General features: G+C 39.4%; 1 protein-coding gene across 1 annotated transcript in view; it reads left to right on the forward strand.

Moving 5' to 3' along the window:
- LOC119919233 (histone deacetylase 11-like) overlaps window positions 1-11,506 on the forward strand; it is a 30,943-nt gene extending 19,437 nt beyond the window's left edge. Inside the window, exons 3-5 of the mRNA XM_038739677.1 lie at window positions 6,168-6,264; window positions 7,338-7,516; window positions 8,686-11,506. Of these exons, the coding sequence (XP_038595605.1) occupies window positions 6,168-6,264; window positions 7,338-7,516; window positions 8,686-8,928 (519 nt within the window). The 3' untranslated portion in view covers window positions 8,929-11,506. The remainder of the gene's footprint in view (window positions 1-6,167; window positions 6,265-7,337; window positions 7,517-8,685) is intronic.
- The last annotated feature ends 9,593 nt before the right edge of the window (window positions 11,507-21,099 follow it).

Genomic DNA, 21,099 nt, shown 5'->3' on the forward strand with positions numbered 1-21,099 from the left:
CAGAAAGTCCAAGGATCAAAGATCATAAAACAGTAGGACTTTAGAGGGACAAAAGGACTTGAGTACACTGATTGATTTGCAGTCTGCCCAAGTCCTTTCTTCCTCTGCTTCCTTCTTCTGCTGTCTTTGTCCTGAGAAGCATCTAATCCAGCTCCATGTTGCTGGAAGATGTGCAGAGAAACCCTTTTTCGTCAAGACAATAGAACTATCAGCGAAGATTATCTTAGACTTTTAGAAACAGGACCAGGGCCAGATTAGTGGATATTATGTTTACCCAACAATGATTTCAATTCATTTTTGTATTCCCTTGACCTGTAATTTAGAGATCGAGTCAAAATTTCCCCCTAGCCAACACCTTGAGGCATGAGCATGAATTTCTATCAGTTGTAATCAGTGTTGGGCAAGTTACTTGGAAAATGTAGTGAGCTTCACTACATAGAAGCTATCCCCCAGTGAAATGTAGCAAGCTAAGCTACAGCAGCGTGGCAAAAGTAGTTTACTACATCTAAGATACTTTTAATATTTTATAGTTAGGTCTATATATATATATATATATATATATATATATATATATATATATATATATATATATATATACACACACACACACACACACACACACACACACACACACACACACACACACGGTGCTGGTCATATAATTAGAATATCATCAAAAAGTTGATTTATTTCAGTAATTCCATTCAAAAAGTGAAACTTGTATAATGTATACATTCATTCCACACAGACTGATATATTTCAAGTGTTCATTCCTTTTAATTTTGATGATTATAACTACATTATAACTAATTATATAATTAGAATATTACTTAAGACCAATACAAAAAAAGGATTTTTAGAAATGTTGGCCAACTGAAAAGTATGAACATGAAAAGTGTGAGCATGTACAGCACTCAATACTTAGTTGGGGCTCCTTTTGCCTGAATTACTGCAGCAATGCGGCGTGGCATGGAGTCCATCAGTCTGTGGCACTGCTCAGGTGTTATGAGAGCCCAGGTTGCTCTGATAGTGGCCTTCAGCTCTTCTGCATTGTTGGGTCTGGCGTATCGCATCTTCCTCTTCACAATACCCCATAGATTTTCTATAGGGTTAAGGTCAGGCCAGTTTGCTGGCCAATTAAGAACAGGGATACCATGGTCCTTAAACCAGGTACTGGTAGCTTTGGCACTGTGTGCAGGTGCCAAGTCCTGTTGGAAAATGAAATCTGCATCTCCATAAAGTTGGTCAGCAGCAGGAAGCATGAAGTGCTCTAAAACTTCCTGGTAGACGGCTGCGTTGACCTTGGACCTCAGAAAACACAGTGGACCAACACCAGCAGATGACATGGCACCCCAAACCATCACTGACAAACTTTACACTGGACTTCAAGCAACGTGGATTCTGTGCCTCTCCTCTCTTCCTCCAGACTCTGGGACCTTGATTTCCAAAGCAAATGCAAATTTACTTTCATCAGAGAACATAACTTTGGACCACTCAGCAGCAGTCCAGTCCTTTTTGTCTTTAGCCCAGGCGAGACGCTTCTGACGCTGTGTCTTGTTCAAGAGTGGCTTGACACAAGGAATGCGACAGCTGAAACCCATGTCTTGCATACGTCTGTGCGTGGTGGTTCTTGAAGCACTGACTCCAGCTGCAGTCCACTCTTTGTGAATCTCCCCCACATTTTTGGGTTTTGTTTCACAATCCTCTCCAGGGTGCGGTTATCCCTATTGCTTATACACTTTTTTCTGCCACATCTTTTCCTTCCCTTCGCCTCTCTATTAATGTGCTTGGACACAGAGCTCTGTGAACAGCCAGCCTCTTTAGCAATGACCTTTTGTGTCTTGCCCTCCTTGTGCAAGGTGTCAACGGTCGTCTTTTGGACAGCTGTCAAGTCAGCAGTCTTCCCCATGATTGTGTAGCCTACAGAACTAGACTGAGAGACCATTTAAAGGCCTTTGCAGGTGTTTTGAGTTAATTAGCTGATTAGAGTGTGGCACCAGGTGTCTTCAATATTGAACCTTTTCACAATATTCTAATTTTCTGAGATACTGATTTTGGGGTTTTCATTAGCTGTCAGTTATAATCATCAAAATTAAAAGGAATGAACACTTGAAATATATCAGTCTGTGTGGAATGAATGTATACATTATACAAGTTTCACTTTTTGAATGGAATTACTGAAATAAATCAACTTTTTGATGATATTCTAATTATGTTACCAGCACCTGTAAAATTAGGGCTGACCCTGAATAGTCAAACCCTGATTTGACTGTCAATCTCACAGTCGAGGCTTCGCAGCGAAACAAGGATCACGCCATTTTGGTGATATGGGGATGTTCAACATCTGATTTTACATAGAACTACAATAAGTTAATATACAGCCTATTACAATATACATTTCAACGTTTAATGATAATATGTAAAACATATAAAAATTTCAATAAATGTTTTTAAAGTGCGTGAATAAATCCAAAATTGTAACCCTAACCCTGGGTCAACAGTGCGCATGTGCAGGCATAGCGTGTATGTGTGAAGTGGCAGAAGAGGAACACTGCTGAAGAGTTCATAAGTTGTATGTTATATATATATATATATATATATAACCACATAATAAATTAAGTTTATACAAAGGCATTTTACATCATGGGACACGATGTAATTCTCTCTGTGATTATGGACCCTCTTCAAAACTGCCCGCCAGCAATAATATCTGGCCCGCGGCCAGATTATGGTGCTTTGATAGCGGTGCTGAAATAGATCTCAATCATGGCAGCAACAGTTACTCACATAATCACTTCCTCTTTAGTGGTTTTGCCTACAAAATAAAAGCGCGAGAAGCGTGTACAGTGTGTCAAATTAGAAATAATTAACCATGGCTCTTCTTGCATTATGGTAACACCAGAGATGGGGACTCTAGTTTGAGAGTCAGACTCGCACACACAGTGACTCAAGACTCGACTTGAGATTCGTCCTCAAAAGACTTCAGATTTGACTCGAACTCGAGGTGCAGGACTTGTGAACAATGTTTATTTTTAGGAAACGTCTGGTGTGCTTGCTGGTATTCCCCTCCCTGTCATACCTATAACCTATACCTACGTAACACAACTATTTTTTTGCTGTGCACAGCGACACATGTGAGAGACAAACAAACACAGTTGTCGTGCTGAAAAGTGATCGTCCACCGAAAACTGATTGCTGTCTGCGCACCATGTTAAAGCTGTATCGCCCAGTCTCTTTATAACTACAGCTGCATCCGTGTCAAACAGGCATAACATGCATATAAACATCACTTTGTGTCCGTGGTATTAGCAAAGGTATGTCTTTGTGAAACTTAACCATTTCTTTTAACGGAATAATCACAATAGGTGGCTAAATAAGTGCAGTTTAATGAGGTAATCAGGCATGACATTTATGTGAATATAAGCAATAACAGAAGCCTGTCACTGCCAATGGATTATGTGTTTGGTATGCATACTGTATGTCTATCATCTTTGTTTATATTTGGAAAACCGACTGTAGCCTATAATCAACATGACTTACTGCTGAGTTATATATATAAAAAAGACATGAGCTCTCTTCTTTTTTATTATTTTAACTGACTAACAGTAGTTTATAAGCTGTGATTAGTTGTAAACGCATTAGGCTACATGGTTGTGGTCTGTAAGTGAAAAACAGGTTAAAGGTTTATCAGGTAATGTTACAGTTTTATTATACATTAGTTAACGTTACACTGGTTTGAAAGTCTGGGGGGGGTGTTGAGTTACAGTAGTTGGTTGTGCATGGCTCTGAGTGAAAAACGGGTTACACTTAAAAAATTCTTTATGGCTATGCAGTTTTATAAGCAGCCTGGATTGAACGTAGCAGGGGATGCAACCCTCATTATAACCACGAGAGACTTGACTTAGACTCTAGCTCAAAGACTTGTGAGCATCTTGTGAGTGCTTTTAGAAGGGCGAGGTTATTAAGAGACCAGATTGACTTTTTTTGGGCATGTTGATCCATAGCTTGAGTCCCTATGAAAAGAAACCATATGAAAAATTTATTTAAAGCTAAAAAGTAAATTTTACGAAGCTCACCTTATGGGAAACATTCACTGAGAGAGCAATTGCACCAGAACAAGTGCCAGTGTATGCTGAAAGCAGTGTTGTGTGTCTTCAACAGTAGGTGGATCTCTTTTCATCCAAGGCTTCTGCTTAGGGAACGTTGTAACAAGTTGTACAGTAACAAATTGTGCAAAATGAACAAAAAAGTGCAGTTTTATTGGGATTGAGAGACCGTGCAATTGTAACACTGACTTCTTGCATTAAATGTAATTTTAAAGTTGTGTCCTCCTTAGTGGAAATATATCAGTTCTATTATTAATTAGTGCACATAAATACTGTAGGTTTGTTATATCAAACGATACTAGTGTATTTTAAGTAGTCCGTTATGAAAGAAAATTTCAGAGATTTTACAAATACTCCCGGTCTCCCCTAAATGTAACCTGAGCAGCGGATCTAAGCCAAACTTCAACAGGACTCCTGAAGAGGTCGCAACACAGTGGTGTAAGATTAAAACATAGCTTAGCGAGCGGTAGTCTATAAACCAGATGGAATGGCTGCGGCGCATATCGCAATCCGTTTCAGAAAGACAAGAACACCATATCTAATTGTTTCTAAAAGCGAATCCTCACATTAACTTGAAAGGTCCAAATGGTGAAAAAATTATTGCATTAAATACCCCTTTACTCAGTTGGAAACTGTAGTCTGGTAATTGTATCCAAGTCCAAACACAACTTTCAAAGCCATCAAAAGCCATCACTTCAAAGTTTTCATGTTGGTCCCTACACAGCAGGCCTACTGTTGTTACTACTGAGAACTTTAATCCCTGTGCTGCAGGCTGTGGTCTAACATGCTGTACACAGAGTCATGTTTTCTTGAAAATCATGATGTTGCAGTCCATAATTCTTTAGTGAGAGATGACCTGCAGCTGCAGCTCATCCATTTGGTTCCCCAGACACCGACCATTGGCGAGGAAAATGCTAGATAGAGATGATGACAAGTTAGCTTTAGCTTAGCCCATAGCCCTCCTCTCTTCTTTGTCTTTGTTTACAATCTTTCATGTAGCTTTCGAGCAGTTCACTTTCAATGTCTTGGCAATCTTTGGAGTGAGCCAGAAATGGCCTATAAAATTGTCCAGGTTATTAGATCTGATGTCCAAGAGTTCCTGTTGGCTGTATGATACTTATGCACAACTGTTTTGACTGAACAGACTTGGAACAAGTAGGCTGGAACTACTAATTCGCAGAATCTGGACAGACCCTGAGCCCCACGTTGTGCACACGCCGCTATCTTGTTCAGATACTTTTATCTGAGATCACATTTATGCAGAAATACTAATTGAACCCTTTAGAATAGAACATTCTAAATGGTTAGCAAACTTTCCAGCAGCACTGGATGTTTATGTTCAGGTCAAACAAATGATCCAAAGGAACTTTGGACGGACACAGGCTAGCTGTTTCCCCACGCTTCCAGTCTTTATGGTAAACCTAAGGCTCCAGCTTCATACGTAACACACAAACATGAGTGTGGCATCATCTTCTCCTCTAACTAAGAGGGAATAAGCAGATTTCACAAAATGTTTAACTATTCCTTTAGTTTCTGAGCTTAGCATCACATCACTTCAATCTCAAATTTCTATTAGAACCAGCCAGACCACACAAGCAACCTAATTTATTTATTTTATAACTTTCATCAATGAATTATACAGTTACTTGGGCATTATGTTCAGCTGACACCAAATTGTCCTGCTTGTCCCATACATCCTCTTTTGTATCTAGTAATATTAGACTTGGCATAATGCCTAATCTCCTCCTGACAGCTGACAGACACTTTGGGTGGCAATGGAGGAAAGGAAATGAAAAGTGATGCAGAAGCCATTCCTTTTTTTTTGCATTTAATGCCTATAGTTGACAAGACTATTTACTCCTGACCTGGTGCTGTCATTCAGCGCAGTGTGTCTCAGGTAAATAAATGTCAAAAAGCTGTAAGTTATTGCCTGTATTACACATGATCAAATATGAAAAAAAACATTCTTGATTCAGTTTGTCAGTTCTGGATGATGTTTAAAGAAGCAGAGACAGCATCAAAGTGCTTTTATTTTTTTAACCTGAAGTTGTGGTTTCACAGGGAAATGGACACGAGCGTGACTTCTTGGATGACAGACGAGTGTTCATCATGGATATGTATAATCGCTACATCTATCCCGGAGACGGATATGCTAAAAGTGAGTGAAAGCACCTTGTCAAACTTCCTTTTTAACTTTTTGATTTCAACAAAATATTGTAGAATTAATATCTTTAGACAGGTTCTTGCAGTTCTAGAGTTCTGATCTACTTAGATGCGATGCATTCTAGTGAGAAAATAAGCTCAATATTGCTCCTGCTGCCTGGTTGGAGGTTGAGGTTGAAGCGGAGTGAGCTGTCAGTTCCAGTCCCTGGACGTCACCCAGTGCCATTTGAATTATGCTATGATTGCCTCGGCACTACCACTCACTCTATTAGCACTCAGCGGGAATTCTGTCACGCAGGAGTCCATGAAACATCATAATCACGGCTTTTCCACTAATTAATCTGTCAATACATTAAAGCTGATGTATTGACACATGTTACCCCAATTCTAACAATACTCTGCAGACGAAACGTCACAGTCTTGTCTTTAAAATTCTCCCCATTCTTCAGCTATCTTCTTCTCTGCAGTTAATTGAATTTAAGACATTTTGTAATCATTATAGGTGAAATAAATGTACATTCTGGCTTGTTTAAGATAAAAACCACACAGTTCCACTCTTGCTTCATATTTTTCCTCCAAGACACATTTATTTCCTTGTCCCTTCAAAGACAGAGCTTATAACTTTTGGACATTCTTCTTGAAAAAAAAAAAACCTACCAAAAACTTCAGTTTGACATGCTATTGAGTTGTCCATTCCTACTTCTGTTGCTTAATTCTGTTTGAATGTTGAAACATAAAGGTGTCCTAATTAACATTTTTCATCAGTTGCATGTGTTATTGGAAATGTACATACCAGTATTCTATAGAACACAATTACCTATGTGACCTTACCATATGAAATCAGAAATTAGTTTTGTAAGCCTTACTATGCCTGTGTTGATAGAAATCCTGTTGCATGAAATACTACAGCAATTACTAGCCTATGTAAATGTGAGGCCTGTGGATTCAGCTCAACATTACTGCTACGGTTTATTGATGGCAGCTCTGTTCTGTGGCTTTGTGCTGATGCTTGATCTGTGATGATCCGTGTGGATCTCCATTCCCGTCTCCATTTCTCTGCATTTCCAGGAGCCATAAAGAGGAAGGTGGAACTGGACTGGGGCACTGAAGACTCAGAGTACCTACAGAAGGTAGAGCTCCACTCTGACGGAGCGCTGAATGAGGTCAGACCTGACATCATAGTCTACAATGCAGGGACAGACATCTTGGATGGGGACCCCCTTGGAGGACTCTCCATATCACCACAGGTACTGTACCTGCTGTGTCAGATACTCAGTGTGACCGTATTTTTTAGAAGTGAGTATTGAAAAACCTTTTTATAGTTCAAACTAGAGTTTCAAAACATCGCTGGTGAGCTGGAAGACCATTCTGGGGGGTCTGGGGGTCACTGCTATGTTGTTATCATTTACACCTGTGATATCAGATGCAGTCAAACACAACTGTTCTGCCATGAAGTCTACCTTTTTTATGCCTATAAGTTTGAGGGTTTTTTCTTTTGACACATGTTATTGAGGTGTTAATAGGTGTCATAGTGATGTGTTGTTCAGGACTGCATTGTATTTAGAGGTGTTTCTTAGATAAAATAGATGAAACGCCTCTCTATAAAATGTAAAACACCACTACTACCTATGACCTCAGTAATAAACATATAATTGAATAAGGCAGGGATGGAAGTGACCTCAGTCTGTAGCAATGTGTCTGTTACAATGCACTGATTAATTGGATGTTAATGAATGAAAGTGCAGAGTGTCTGCAGATCACTTTACATCCGTGTTTACTCTTAAGAAATCTTAAAAGATTGAAAATCCTTCATCTGCATTGCTGTTTTGACAGAGATGTAGAACCAGCTGGCTCAGCTGGTGTCAATTCATGGGAGTACTTCATGTAGCTAATTTGTCAGGAAATTTGAAAGAATACTGAGAGCTGATCCACATGAGCCACAGTTGGATGTATTGCTTCCTGTGTGCAGAGATTTCCTGCCAGAGATCCTGTAAATTCCAGAAAATAATTGGAGCAAATAAGGTGAATCTGCCGAATGTGTTAGTGGGGATGGTACACTGATGTGTGCAGTAGAACTCATTTGGGATTTGGACTGGTAAATGGCCTGAAATTAAAAAAGAAACCCCTGGTTAGTGCAGCTTTAATAATTATTATTTAACATTCTGGTTGAACATGTGTTTCTGTCATACTAATTTCTCCTTAACAAATGAGTTTTTTTTACATAATCTGTTCCCACTCTCAATACCTAGCCAAACAGGGATTTGTCTTTCTTTCCCCCAGACCTCCCCTCCCTGCTCAGGGAAGGAAGGGAGTGTAGATAGAAACATTAGTCAACAGCCTGACGAAAGTCATAGAAAATACCAGTACTATCCACAGCCATGTATAGACCAGATTTTGTCTCATCTTTCTCTGCCAGGGCATTGTAAAGAGAGACGAGATTGTGTTCAGGGCTGCGAGGCGACGGGGCATCCCCATACTCATGGTGACATCTGGGGGGTACCAGAAGAAAACAGCCCGCATCATCGCTGACTCCATCCTCAACTTGCACCAGCATGGCCTGATTGGAGCAGAGGCTCTGGAGGGGGAGGGATCATCTTCACTGGTGACCGGCATGATGTGCAGCTCTGGATCTGTTGGATCAACATTCACTGCTGTCTGAGATGCATTAATCCTGGTGTTACTGCTCACAGGCGTGTCATCTACAGCTGTGACATTTAAAGGCACTCTGTAAATTTGTGTTGTACAGTTAGTGTGTGACAGCAGTGATGATATTTTAAGGTTACTGCTGTCACACAGGAATGAATGACGAATGATTGGGGGGGGGGGGTCCACAGTGCTTGTTTGCACATAGGACAAAAAATGCTCTGGTAAAGTTTTACATTTTTAAACTACAAGTTGGCAGTTACTCAAAGAGAGGAATAATTCATAATAATAAATCCTGACCACAGCTGATTTCATAAGCCCTCATATGCCACAAAAAGAGTTGTTTAAATTTTCATCAGTTGGAGAATGATGGTTTTATGTTTAATGTATGTTTGGGCAGCATTTTATAGAGGTATTCTTTCATCTCAGGAAATATAATAATGTCATTTGTGAAAGATATGACATTAATAGTCAATGAAATGGTAAATCGGTGAAATGTTCTTACAGATACATGGGAAGTATATTAATTAACCTCCATCTCAGATTACTTTATGGAGATAATTTCCCATGAAAACGGTAACTATCCCAACAGTGATGTTTAAACTTCTTACTGAAGATAATGTGTCCTTCATTCCTCATTAGCATTTAGTTTGATCACTTCTAGGATAAACTGGCGTTTGTCTCTAGATAATGTTATAGTTATTATAGAGTTAATGGTGTTTCATTACACAAGTTTGGCTACTAATGAGCAATTAATGGGGTGCTTTAAATCCAGTCTATCGCTGTGTTTATAGGGAACCCAATATGATTTTACTGTAGGTACTAAAGTATTTTGTCTCTAAAGTGTGAACAAATATGAAACACTAAAACATGTGACTCTGAGCACTTTAACTGGCGTAGTGAAAGAAAATTCACCAACATTCCCAAACTCCTGAAAATCAATGTTCTGTTGCAGTGTGTTCCTGCCATCTACACATCGAAGTCCAAAAAGTGTTCAGTGATTAATGAGCAGGTCTGTAGAGTGGCGCTTTTCATGGGTTTTACTTCTGATTGGTTTGCTGTAGTCAGACATACAGAACTCCCCTAATGATGTTTACACATAATATTCTATTCATACAAAATTGATCTTTAAAAATATTGGATCAATATGGTTAATGCAGCAGCTTGTAAAAAAAACATTAACTGCTACCACAGCTTCTGTGTGGACTGGATATGCAGCTGTTAATGGACATCCTGCTGTTAATGGACAGTGTCTATTCATTCTGTTGTTTGGATTTGGCTTAAGTAACTTTTTAGCTTTAGTAAATCTATGGAGTTACTTTTGTGTCAAAAAGTTAAACTATCTACACTCATGAATGTGTCATTAAAAATGTCATCCAAAGGCTTGATTTGCAAATCCAAAATGCTGCTGAGATCTTGTTGGTGGGACCTACGAAAGATGCGTCTCTACTGGCCAGTCTTCCATCGGAGTAACAGCTTGACAACATCAGCTGTTAGTAAACGGCAGATAAAGATTTAAGGTCTTTGGAGAAGACAGAGCGGAAACAAAATCACTGTCTTCTAAGTCATAGCAAGAATGCTGTGTTGAACTGGTGCATGTAGATTGCGTTTTGACTGCAGTCAAGTGAGCCGTCGTTTGTGAAAACCCGGTCAAGCCAACCACCATTAGGATTTTGTGGCGCATCTATTCATGCAGTCACTGTACTGGTGCTTTTAGCAGCCAAAAAAAGATAAAAGACTTGTAGTTTTTTTTTTCTCAAATTTGATATACCAATAAAACTGACATTATATCACACACCATATTATAAATTAGGTCCTGTTGAATATGTCACCAAAGAAATCCTAATGTGATAATACCATTTCCATAATAGGTTTGCTGAGAGGTATTCTGCTCAAATTATTCCTCGCTACGACCATATTACATCCATGAGGTGAGTGCTGATACTGGTGACGTAACTGTGTACTGCCATTGCATTAGATGTGTTTTGCAGCTGAGCGGACCTCCGTGGCTGCTGGCAGGTGCTGCTGTAATGATTTTCTAATGTATTTTCACATTCATTATCTTCCACTGCTCGGGCCTCACTTTATTGTTATAAAAAGTTAGGGAGTAAAGGACTGGAGTACAGACTCGTGATCATTTAAAGGATTTAAAGGCCTATCTTTGAACAACAGTATCCGGTTGAAACAGTATCCGGTGCTTATCCAGGAAGCTGTTTGGACACATTCATAATGAAACTGTGAAAGACAGGCCATATTAGCGGTGTCCGTGCTAATTAGCTAAAGTCTTTGATCTGGTGGGCTGCTTTTGAAATCCAGCTGAAAAGTTTAATGCAGTCTACCTTCATCAGGAATCAGACTGTATCACTTATTGTGTGCAGGCCTGTCCATAAATGCCTGATCCCAGATTCCCGCTCATCCGCTCATTTCCGTGTCAGTCAGCATTTTAGTCATTTGAGTTGACTGAATGGTGTGTGCCAAAAATAACACTGACGTCTACAAAGTACTGAATGTTTTTGGGTGCGTTTGGGATTTGTGCTGACATTGAAAACTACTTCTATGCATCATAATGATGAATAAACCTATAACAGCCAAAATGTCTGCTTTGTAATTTGTTTTTAAATCTTTACTGCCCATGGTACAATAATAGCATGTTTGGAAAACCTTAGTTAGCAATGCTGCTGCTATGTAGGTCAGCATTTCTTTGAATTTTCCATTGAGTACTGATAGTCCCATATGGGTGATCCGGCACCATATGATGTAATGAGGATCGGACAGTTGCAACTTAGTGGCTCAGTAAGAAAACCTCTAACAAGAATCAAAGATCTAAAGCATTCACTATTCACTACCATGCACTAATTTTCTGTTGTCCTTTAATCAAGCAGCTGTCTACACAAGGCATGGTGAGGAGAACTACAACAATTATGGATAAACCAATCAGTTTACTGGTCACAAAAGTAGCAGTCGAGACGTAAAACCTGGGTCAGGATCAGGTTTGGCCGTGTAGACTACAAGTTTCAAATGGAAGGCCTGCCATACATAAGTGAGAGAGGAAAGGGGCGTAGAAAGAAATATGTACTGGTAGCTCAAATAGAGGATGCTAATGGCTAATTTGTGTAGCTTCTCTGAGCACATCTCCATGGACATTGGTTAGTCTCCACCAGTTGGTCCAGGCTAAAATAGCTAAACAACTATGGGATGGAGTAGCATTTAAATTGCCTTTTAGATGGTGAATCCTGATGACTCACTAATGACTCAGATTCTGTCATTTTTCCTCAAGTGCTACCATGAGGTTCACATTTGTGTTCTTGACAAATATTGGATTGATTGTCACCCCCTCAGAATGAACGGTAATCACTTTGGTCATCCCGACTTTCTCTCTAGCACCATAATAAACAAATGATACAATTTTAATTTGTCCAATACTTTGGTTTCTGACCAAATACCTGCACACCTGATAACATTCTCATCAGCCTCATCTGTTAGCATCTCTTTGTTTTAATTGACTGTGGTAAACATTATCACCTGCCTAGTATTATGCAGGCCATTCTGTAAAATGAGTACTTTTCATACTTTAACTATATTGTGCCTATATAACATTTGTACTTTTATATGCAATAGAGTATATATTGGTTATAAACGCTACTTTAACTTTTTAAAGTTGCATTGTGGGCTAATTTGAGTCTGCTAAATAGGGTATACTCACTTTCACTTGAACTTAAGACAATTCAACTTGGAAAATGCTGCATTGCGGATGGCCAATGGGGCGAAGGCTTGAACTTTACTGTGTGTTTATGTTGTTTTCATTTCCCAACTGACAAGCAAAGTATACTTTATGAAAAAAGCAGTCCAGCAGCAGTGTTCAGCTTTTGATTGAAAAAAAAAAACAACATTTCTATCAGAACAAGCAGCTGTGCAGACAAACTAAATATGGTCAGTTCTACTTAGAGCATGATGAGCAGCTCTCATTTTTCTGTTGGTGCTTGATTGTACATGTGTACTGCTGTTTTCAAGTGACTAAACACAAAAATGAACGGCCTTGAACATATGTACTGAGGTGTATTACAAGCTCAAAACAAGAGTCACTAAATCACTATAATCACCATGATATATAACACAGAACCAATTATACTGATGAGCTCATTAATAACACTAGTCATCAGTGTTTTAACTAGAGCGTATTTGAGTAACATCCTAATATGAACTCTGGAGGTTACTAAGGAGGAGCTCCGAAATGTAATCAGAGTTTGTGGCAGAACTGTTATCTTGGATTGTTACTGGTTATTGTATTCCCAGAATGTGTCTGCCCACAGACAGACAGAACCCATCATGACAACATAATTTCATGCAGACCATGTACTGTGGTGGTGGTGGGACAAAGAAACCTTGTAGTAAGCTTCGTTAAACATGATTCCATGTCTGTTGGCCTGTCTCCTGGACGCCGTCTTACCTCAAATGAACTGCTGGTTCAGCTGGACGGAGGCCGAGATTGTCGAGCACTCGCTGTCTGGCTGCTTCAATTGGGATGTTTTTACCTTTCCAGACCAACCAGCCCAAATGTAGTATAAATAGTCCACAATTGGCAGGTGTGAAAACAACATGACAGCAAGTTAATGAAAGCTCTGTCAAGATCTTTTACTTTCACAGAAGACTATGTTATGGTCTTTGGCTATATTAAAGGGGCTGATTTTACACATAAAGTTCAGTTTACATATCACAAGGAGCCTGTTAAAAACAGTTGTATATTGTCCCCTGGACATTCTGGGCTCACAGAGCAGCTAGCGTGACAGACACAAAATGATTTCATTACAAATTGGATGTATGAGGTAAGAGGTGAGAATTTAGACAACGTGTAGGGCATGGTGAAAAATATATTAAGTTGTATTGTGGGAAATGTAGGTTGAGTGTTTTCAGAGCTTGAGATATACTAGGAACTAAAAGTCAAGATATCTCTGCTGCTGCACTGTTGACCAGTCTTTTCGTTTACTCTGTGGCTATGTGGATGGTAATGTCGGTTGGTCGGCCCATTTGTAGGAGCAGATCTGTTGCTGGTCAGTGTTGTGCCCTATTCACTCTACGGGCAGGGGTGGCGAGACTTTTTTGATTGTGGACCATATACAGAAAAATATAATGGGCCAAATTCAAAAATTTTCAGCATTCACCCAACTATCTTTCAGCTTTTCGGTTCCTCCATGTTTATTCAGCTGAGGTTTTCATCAGCTAGTAATCCATCTTTGTAGGCAGGGTCTAAAATTATCTTTTTTCACTGCCTGCCACTGCAGCAGGCAGGTGTTTTTTTGTCTGCCACTGAGAAATGTTATCGGCCACTTTTAAAGTGTAGCTAATTTGCTAATTAGCTAATGTGCTAAATGAAGGAATAATGTTTAGCTCATTTAGGCATCATTTAACGTAAATAATATTTTCATCCAATGTTCAGTATATTTTCACATGTTTACATGCACAAAGGACCCATGTGTTTCATTACATGACAATCACTCCACCTTACTTAACAATCACTAAAAACCAGGTATTTCAAAGGGACAACCATCAATGATTGTGTCCACATCTCAACAAAAACCACCTCTTTAGGGGCCGTATTACAGTCTTAAATTAAGATAGGTAGAGTCTAAGATTGGATTTTTCTCAATTTGGTCAGAAGCAAATACTAACTTAAGTTAGGACAGGAACATTGACTGTTGATCTGTAATGGCATTTTTCCTAAATCAGGTCTTAACCCTCATTACTTACTATTGTTACCAAACACCTAAGATAGGATCTGCAGGTTAGGAAGTTTCTGTAATACAGCTCCTGGATCCCAGCCAAACACAAAATACTCAGTCTGACTTTCAATATAAAAGTTGGCCAACGAAAAACCATCGGCCAAGTAAAGCCTCTTGCTCTAAGAGACACGCTTAGTGTTTCTCCGACAACACCAAAGCTACCTCCTGTAGTTCGGCCGGTGCTGCCGGCAAACGGCTGTCACTCAGGACTGACTGTGCCTCTTCCACTGGTGAGTTTGATTTGAAACACTGCCATAGTGTCTGTGCAATCAATATTTGTTGACACTGAGAAAGAAGAAAACAATCATATACAACCTGCTTCACTGTGTGGTACTTTTAGATGGTATTATTTATCACATACTGCAACCTCAGATCTACTCTGATAATCGATTATGATGGCAAATATTCCCTTTTTATAAACATAACTGTCCCAGGGGAAATGAATGGACAAATGTTTCAGAATTCAGTGAAATCTACCAGCTCAAAGATCTCCGGAACATCTTTAAACATGCCGTTACTGAGCAACATGCGATACCCTGGACTGTCAAAGCAAATGGGCCAAACGTGCCGAACAGGGAGGTAATGCAATCTAGATGGAAATTTGATCAGACAGTCATATTAGTGTTTGCTCAGGTGTCTCAACTAAGTCAGCAATTACTGGCACACTTAACATAATGTGAGGTCTGGATTTGATTCTGATCCAAGGATATATGGGAAATGTATTCACTGGCAAACCGTTTCAAAGCGGTGCTGTTTATGCCTATCCACCATCCGGAAATTCACGACTGTTCACATGTGCTGACCTAGCCTGTAACACTGAAATATGATCTTTAATGAAAACACAGAGCTGATTGTGTTGACTCTAAGTCTGATTTGTTTGTTAAACCTCAGACCTCATATAACAAAGTCTTCTTCTGCAAAGATAGTTTCACTAAGTAGTTTTAATAACAGGAGACCAAAGGGCCACAAAATGACTGAGACCACATTTTGCAGTAAAGTTAGCAGTGCAGTAAAAATTTTCAAGGTTAGTGGTCAGACAACTTTGACTGAACACTGGTAGATGTTAGAGCTTTTGGTCTGTGGTCAAGCTGAATGTCACTGGTCACCCTCACTTAATGTTCTGCAGTTCATGTTGATGTTCAAGTGTAGGAACAAATGCACAATCTTTTCGATTGTAGGTATTCCATACTGTTGGATTTCAGCTTGTGAGAGAGACTTAATGGTGTAGCCATTTTTAGCTCACTTAAAGCCAATTGGTTTCCAGCACTCCACACCCAAGTTTGGGGGTCATGAAAGGATCATTTCTAACCTCTAGTTCTAGGTTCCAGATCTCTAATTTTATTTATTTTTTTGCAGTGATTGAAATAGGTATGGTGAGTAGTGTAGACAGGATTAAGAATGGGGAAGTAATCCGTCTATGCCTGATGTCTGAGAAAACAGTTGCCTATACAGCAGGCAGAAAGCAATGTTATCATTCACTTGGAGTAATCAAACTCCTGAAAAAATATCTGGCTATTTAGCTGCAAATTTTTGCTAACCTTGTCTGTGTGCTGGTTGGTGCCTGTAGCCTACAGTAATTTAATGAAAGATTAATAATGAATGTTTTCATTCTGCTGCTGGAAACAAAGCTGTAATGCTGAGGGCCTTAAACCAAAACAATGATGTAAAAGACGCTGAAGTTCTCTGTGGAAGTGCAGGGGAACTGCAGAGTTAGTTGAAAAATCTCTGTGTGTTTGCTTTTACATTGCACATAGTCATTTGATCCTAACAGGAGCACAATGCCAGACTAAACAGTGAAGTGAAAACAAAAGACACATTTTGTCAATTAGCTCTAGCTCTACATATCCATGCTGACAGGTTTGGTTTTGTTTGGCCAGATTTTAGTAGTCCCTATAAAATCTGTTGAAACCCACGAGAAGGTAGTGTGTGAAATGACCCTTTAACATACTGGTATTGTTCATGAGCTCTGGTTTGCTGGCAGTATTGCCAACCCCCCTTGACAGAAATAGAGTGATCCTATCTGGCAATATACAAACCTGATTTAGACCGTGAATGGGAAGAGTGGATATTGAGTTGAGTTGTGATCGGCTAGTTTCATGTTTCACAGTTCTTGCGTAATATGTCTGACAGCAAAATCTAGACAAATCCTATTTTCCATAACACACCCACCCACACCCCTACTCTCCTTGTTATTTGTGATTCTGGGATTCTGATGTCTGTGAACATTGAGCCCAGTGACCTCCTGGGGTGACCAACGGGGATTTTTTCTCATTGTTTCCCTCCAATTCAGCTATGCCTCACAGTGGAATTTGTTTACAACTTATTGTATGATAAATTATGCAACTTCTCCTCTGCAATGCAGTGGGAATATTAAGTTGTTTCACTCACCTTGTCAGATTCATGTTGCAAGAAGGCTGCCTACACAGTGCTGGGTATCGTTTTATTTTTCACTCCCAGTGGGTTTGAATATAATCAGAAGGACTTAGCAGCGACCTTCAAAGACATTAAGTGGATCATTTCTTTGTATTTAAGCACAGGGAGTCTATCAGTGGGTAGTGTAAAAACAATGATTTTATTGTGCACTACCAACAAGGCTGTTTCTCCCACCTCAAAATGGCTCCTGAACAGTTATAGGGAGACACTGTCTGAGCTTAGGTCTCTGTTGCAATTAACAAAACTCAGCTTCAGAAGAATCAGGATCATCTACAGCTGTTGTCAAAAACTGGGATCACATCATGCCTAAACTACAGGTAGCATTATATGAGTACACTAAAGCTACACATGGCTATCATTAAGGACACCAAGATGATGTCTTTTTAAAGACCAGTTAATTCACTTATTGTAAATTCTCAAATACAAGTAAAGCCAGCAAAATCTAATAAAGGCCACCTTAAATTCAGCATCTTGACATTTCCACAACATGAACAGTCATGTCATACAATTTACTCTGCTTTTCACTAATTATTTTAAGTTGGATCCACTTTGCCATTTTTTTTTGAAAGCTGTTAAGTTGCTGTCAATAAAACTTGAGTTATTGATGCTTGCTTGACAGGGATCCATAAATGGCGAAATGGAAGCAATCAATGAAAACGGTATTTCTGTTAAAGAACAACAGAGTTGTGATTATGACATAACTCTGTTATTAGTGCTTTGGAAATGTACATTATACTGAATTTATTAAGACATCTTGTAAACATGGAAGAAGGGCAAGGAAAAATATTAATAGGGAAAAATATTAGAATAAATTTGAATTTCCAACCACCAAGCAGTCAAGTTGCAGTTTACGTCCATGTTTTTCCAGACTACTTTAATATTTATAGTCATACTTGGAAGGAAGTGAATTAAAGGCTTAAAGTGTATTTTTTGGCTTAAAATATTCATAAGACATATGAATTCAATTCAATTCAATTTTATTTATATAGCACCAAATCACAACAACAGTTATCTCACAGCGCTTTTCATAAAAGAGCAGGTCTAGACCGTACTCTATGATGTTATTTACAGAAGCCCAACAGTTCCCACCAAGAGCAAGCACTAGGAGACAGAGGCAAGGAAAAACTTCCTTTTAAGAGGCAGAAACCTCGAGCAGAACCATGACTCAGGGTGGGCGGCCATCTGCCTCGACCGGTTGGGGTGAAGGAGAGAGAGGGAGAGAGAGAGAGAGAGAGAGAGAGAGAGAGAGAGGAGAGAGAGGGAGAGAGAGGGGAGGGAGGCAGCCTACACAATATACACACAGAGGTACAGACAGTAAAGGTGATGTTGCTATAGACTAAATGAAAAATGGTACAGATATTTATAGTAGTGTTAATGATAATAATCGTAATGTTAATAATAACAATAGGACTAGTAACAATAGTCGTTGCAGCAGAGGGTGTCGAACTGGAACACGGGGGCAGCAGGTGACCCGCAGCCACAGATCCAGACTCCACAGCTCCAGAGCCAGAAACACCTGCAGGAAGTGATAGGAGGAGAGAGGAGAGAGACGAGAAAGCACAAGACTACCAGAAAGGGGAGAAGTTGTGTTAGTAACATGCAATAATGGGATGAGGTTGCATACAGAGGGAGAGAAAGAAGTGGAGAGAGGAGCTCAGTGCATCATGGGAAATCCCCCGGCAGTCTAGGCCTATAGCAGCATAACTAAGGGATGGTTCAGGACTCACCTGAGCCAGCCCTAACTATAAGCTTTATCAAAGAGGAAAGTCTTAAGCCTACTCTTAAATGTGGAGATGGTGTCTGCCTCCTGAACCCAAACTGGAACCTGGTTCCACAGGAGAGGAGCTTGATAGCTGAACGCTCTGGCTCCTAGTCTACTTTTGGAGACTCTAGGAACCACAAGTAACCCTGCATTCTGGGAGCGCAGTGCTCTGGTGGGGTAGTAAGGTACTATGAGCTCTATAAGATAAGATGGTGCCTGAACATTAAGAGCTTTGTAGGTGAGAAGAGAATGATTTTAAATTCTATTCTGGATTTTACTGGAAGCCAATGCAAAGAAGCTAAAACAGGAGAAATGTGATCTCTTTTCCTGGTTCCTGTCAGAACACGTGCTGCACCATGACTAACTTTGGCGTGCATGGAGGACTCATCGTTAACATGTACAAACTGAAATCAATCTGATAAATAGGACTTAAACCAGCTTAGAACGGTTCCTTTAATGCTAATGAAATGTTCCAGTCTCTGCAATAGGATCTGATGTTCAATAGTATCAAAAGCAACACTGAGATCTAATAAAACCAGTACAGAGACAAGTCCTTTGTCTGATGCAATTTGGAGGTCATTAGTAATTTTGTACAATCAGTCCAAACAGTGTTAATAAACAAAGTCCATATGGGCAAAAAAGGAGAAACTTTGTGCAAGATATATACATACTGACAGGACAGAGCATTAGGTACACAGTAGTATATTTATTCTCTTGCCTTGCATTCAGTCTTTTTGTGGTTTACCCAGATTGTGAGTGGTATTCAAATTTTTCACATCAGCCTAAATGACAACACTATAACTGACACAAATTAGACCACAGATCTCCATTTGATAAGATTATATCCCAGACACACTTATCAGATAGGATTTTTGATGTTTCATTAAAGAAAGTGTATGAAACCCATGACCCAAATAGTCATACGTTCTGTCATTGTGTTACTTGTGGATGGAATTATGGTGAAAACTATTTATTATTTTAATTTTAAATAGTACATTTATTAAATTTACTATTTATTACCCTTAAGGACCCCTGGTGGTCCAGCAAATGGCTATTAATTTATTCGCTGTAATAGGGTTAGTTTGATAAAGTGAACATTGCACCTCATGTTGTTTAAGAGGTCCCCCAGATCTCCAGTATTGAGGTGCCATGTAAACCCTACTCATGAGCCTTACAAAAAATATAGTTTTTCATACAAAAGCTCAACGGAAAATGGACCACTTTTGAGGACAGTAACCTCATACATAGGGTTTACAATAGCTCCTACAAACAGTTGGTACAACAGTACTTTCAAATGTAGTCTATTTATTTAAATATAAATGTAAAACAAATACAGTGATAAAGTATTCAATAGTAAACTATATACACTTATACAGAAACATTTAGACTGAGTAGAGTCCAGAAGAAGCAGAAGTTGTTGTCTCCTACAGATGACCCTGGGTACTGCAGTGGATATTCTTACAACTCATGAGAGGCAGTGTTCCTACCGCCACCTGCTGTTGTAGCTAATAAACTTCTCTCACATTTACAGATCTCTGTTTACAGATCTCTATGGCACAGAGTGGAAAAAATTCCGCAAATGCATAAAATGAAAGCATAAAAGAACAATTCGATCTTATTACAGTTTGCTTACAGAACAAATAGGGGGACTGCGGTTGCTAACCTTACCATGGTTAACATGGTTTCCAGTCATCATTTCTGTGGTGGAACAGTAATAAAGGGTTTTCAAAAGAGGACAACAAAAACATGCACGGAAATGAAAAACTGCTGCAGTTAAATGTGAGCACAGAGAAAAAATATTGCTGTCTTTGGATGAAGTCAGGCTGTAATGACCACAACCTCTTGTAGATGAACATGGCATTTGGCTGAAGATGGTTTTAGACTGCTCTTGGTGGGCTTTGGGGAAGGTGAGGAGGTACATTGTCTTTAAATAGAACGGACATGAAGACTTTTCAGCAGGACAAGGGTTTGCATAAAAATCAGTAGAACTCTGGCATTGGAGCCATGCGGGATTTATTAAGAATGTCTAGCACAGTCACCACTCATGACAACTGATTCTAAAGTATTGTATTTTTCATGCTGGAGAGGCAGTCTGAATCCTGTCAAAACCTCACAGCAACAACAGATCAACACAGACACAGCCCTATGTGACAGCATACAAAATATCATAGGAATCCATCAGAAAAGCTCACATTGGTTGGGATAATATTTCTTA

The sequence above is a fragment of the Micropterus salmoides genome, unplaced genomic scaffold (assembly GCF_014851395.1).
Source record: "Micropterus salmoides isolate LMB-PRFRI ecotype aquatic unplaced genomic scaffold, ASM1485139v1 Ms_hic_scaffold_2630, whole genome shotgun sequence".
Classification (NCBI taxonomy): Eukaryota; Metazoa; Chordata; class Actinopteri; order Centrarchiformes; family Centrarchidae; genus Micropterus; species Micropterus salmoides.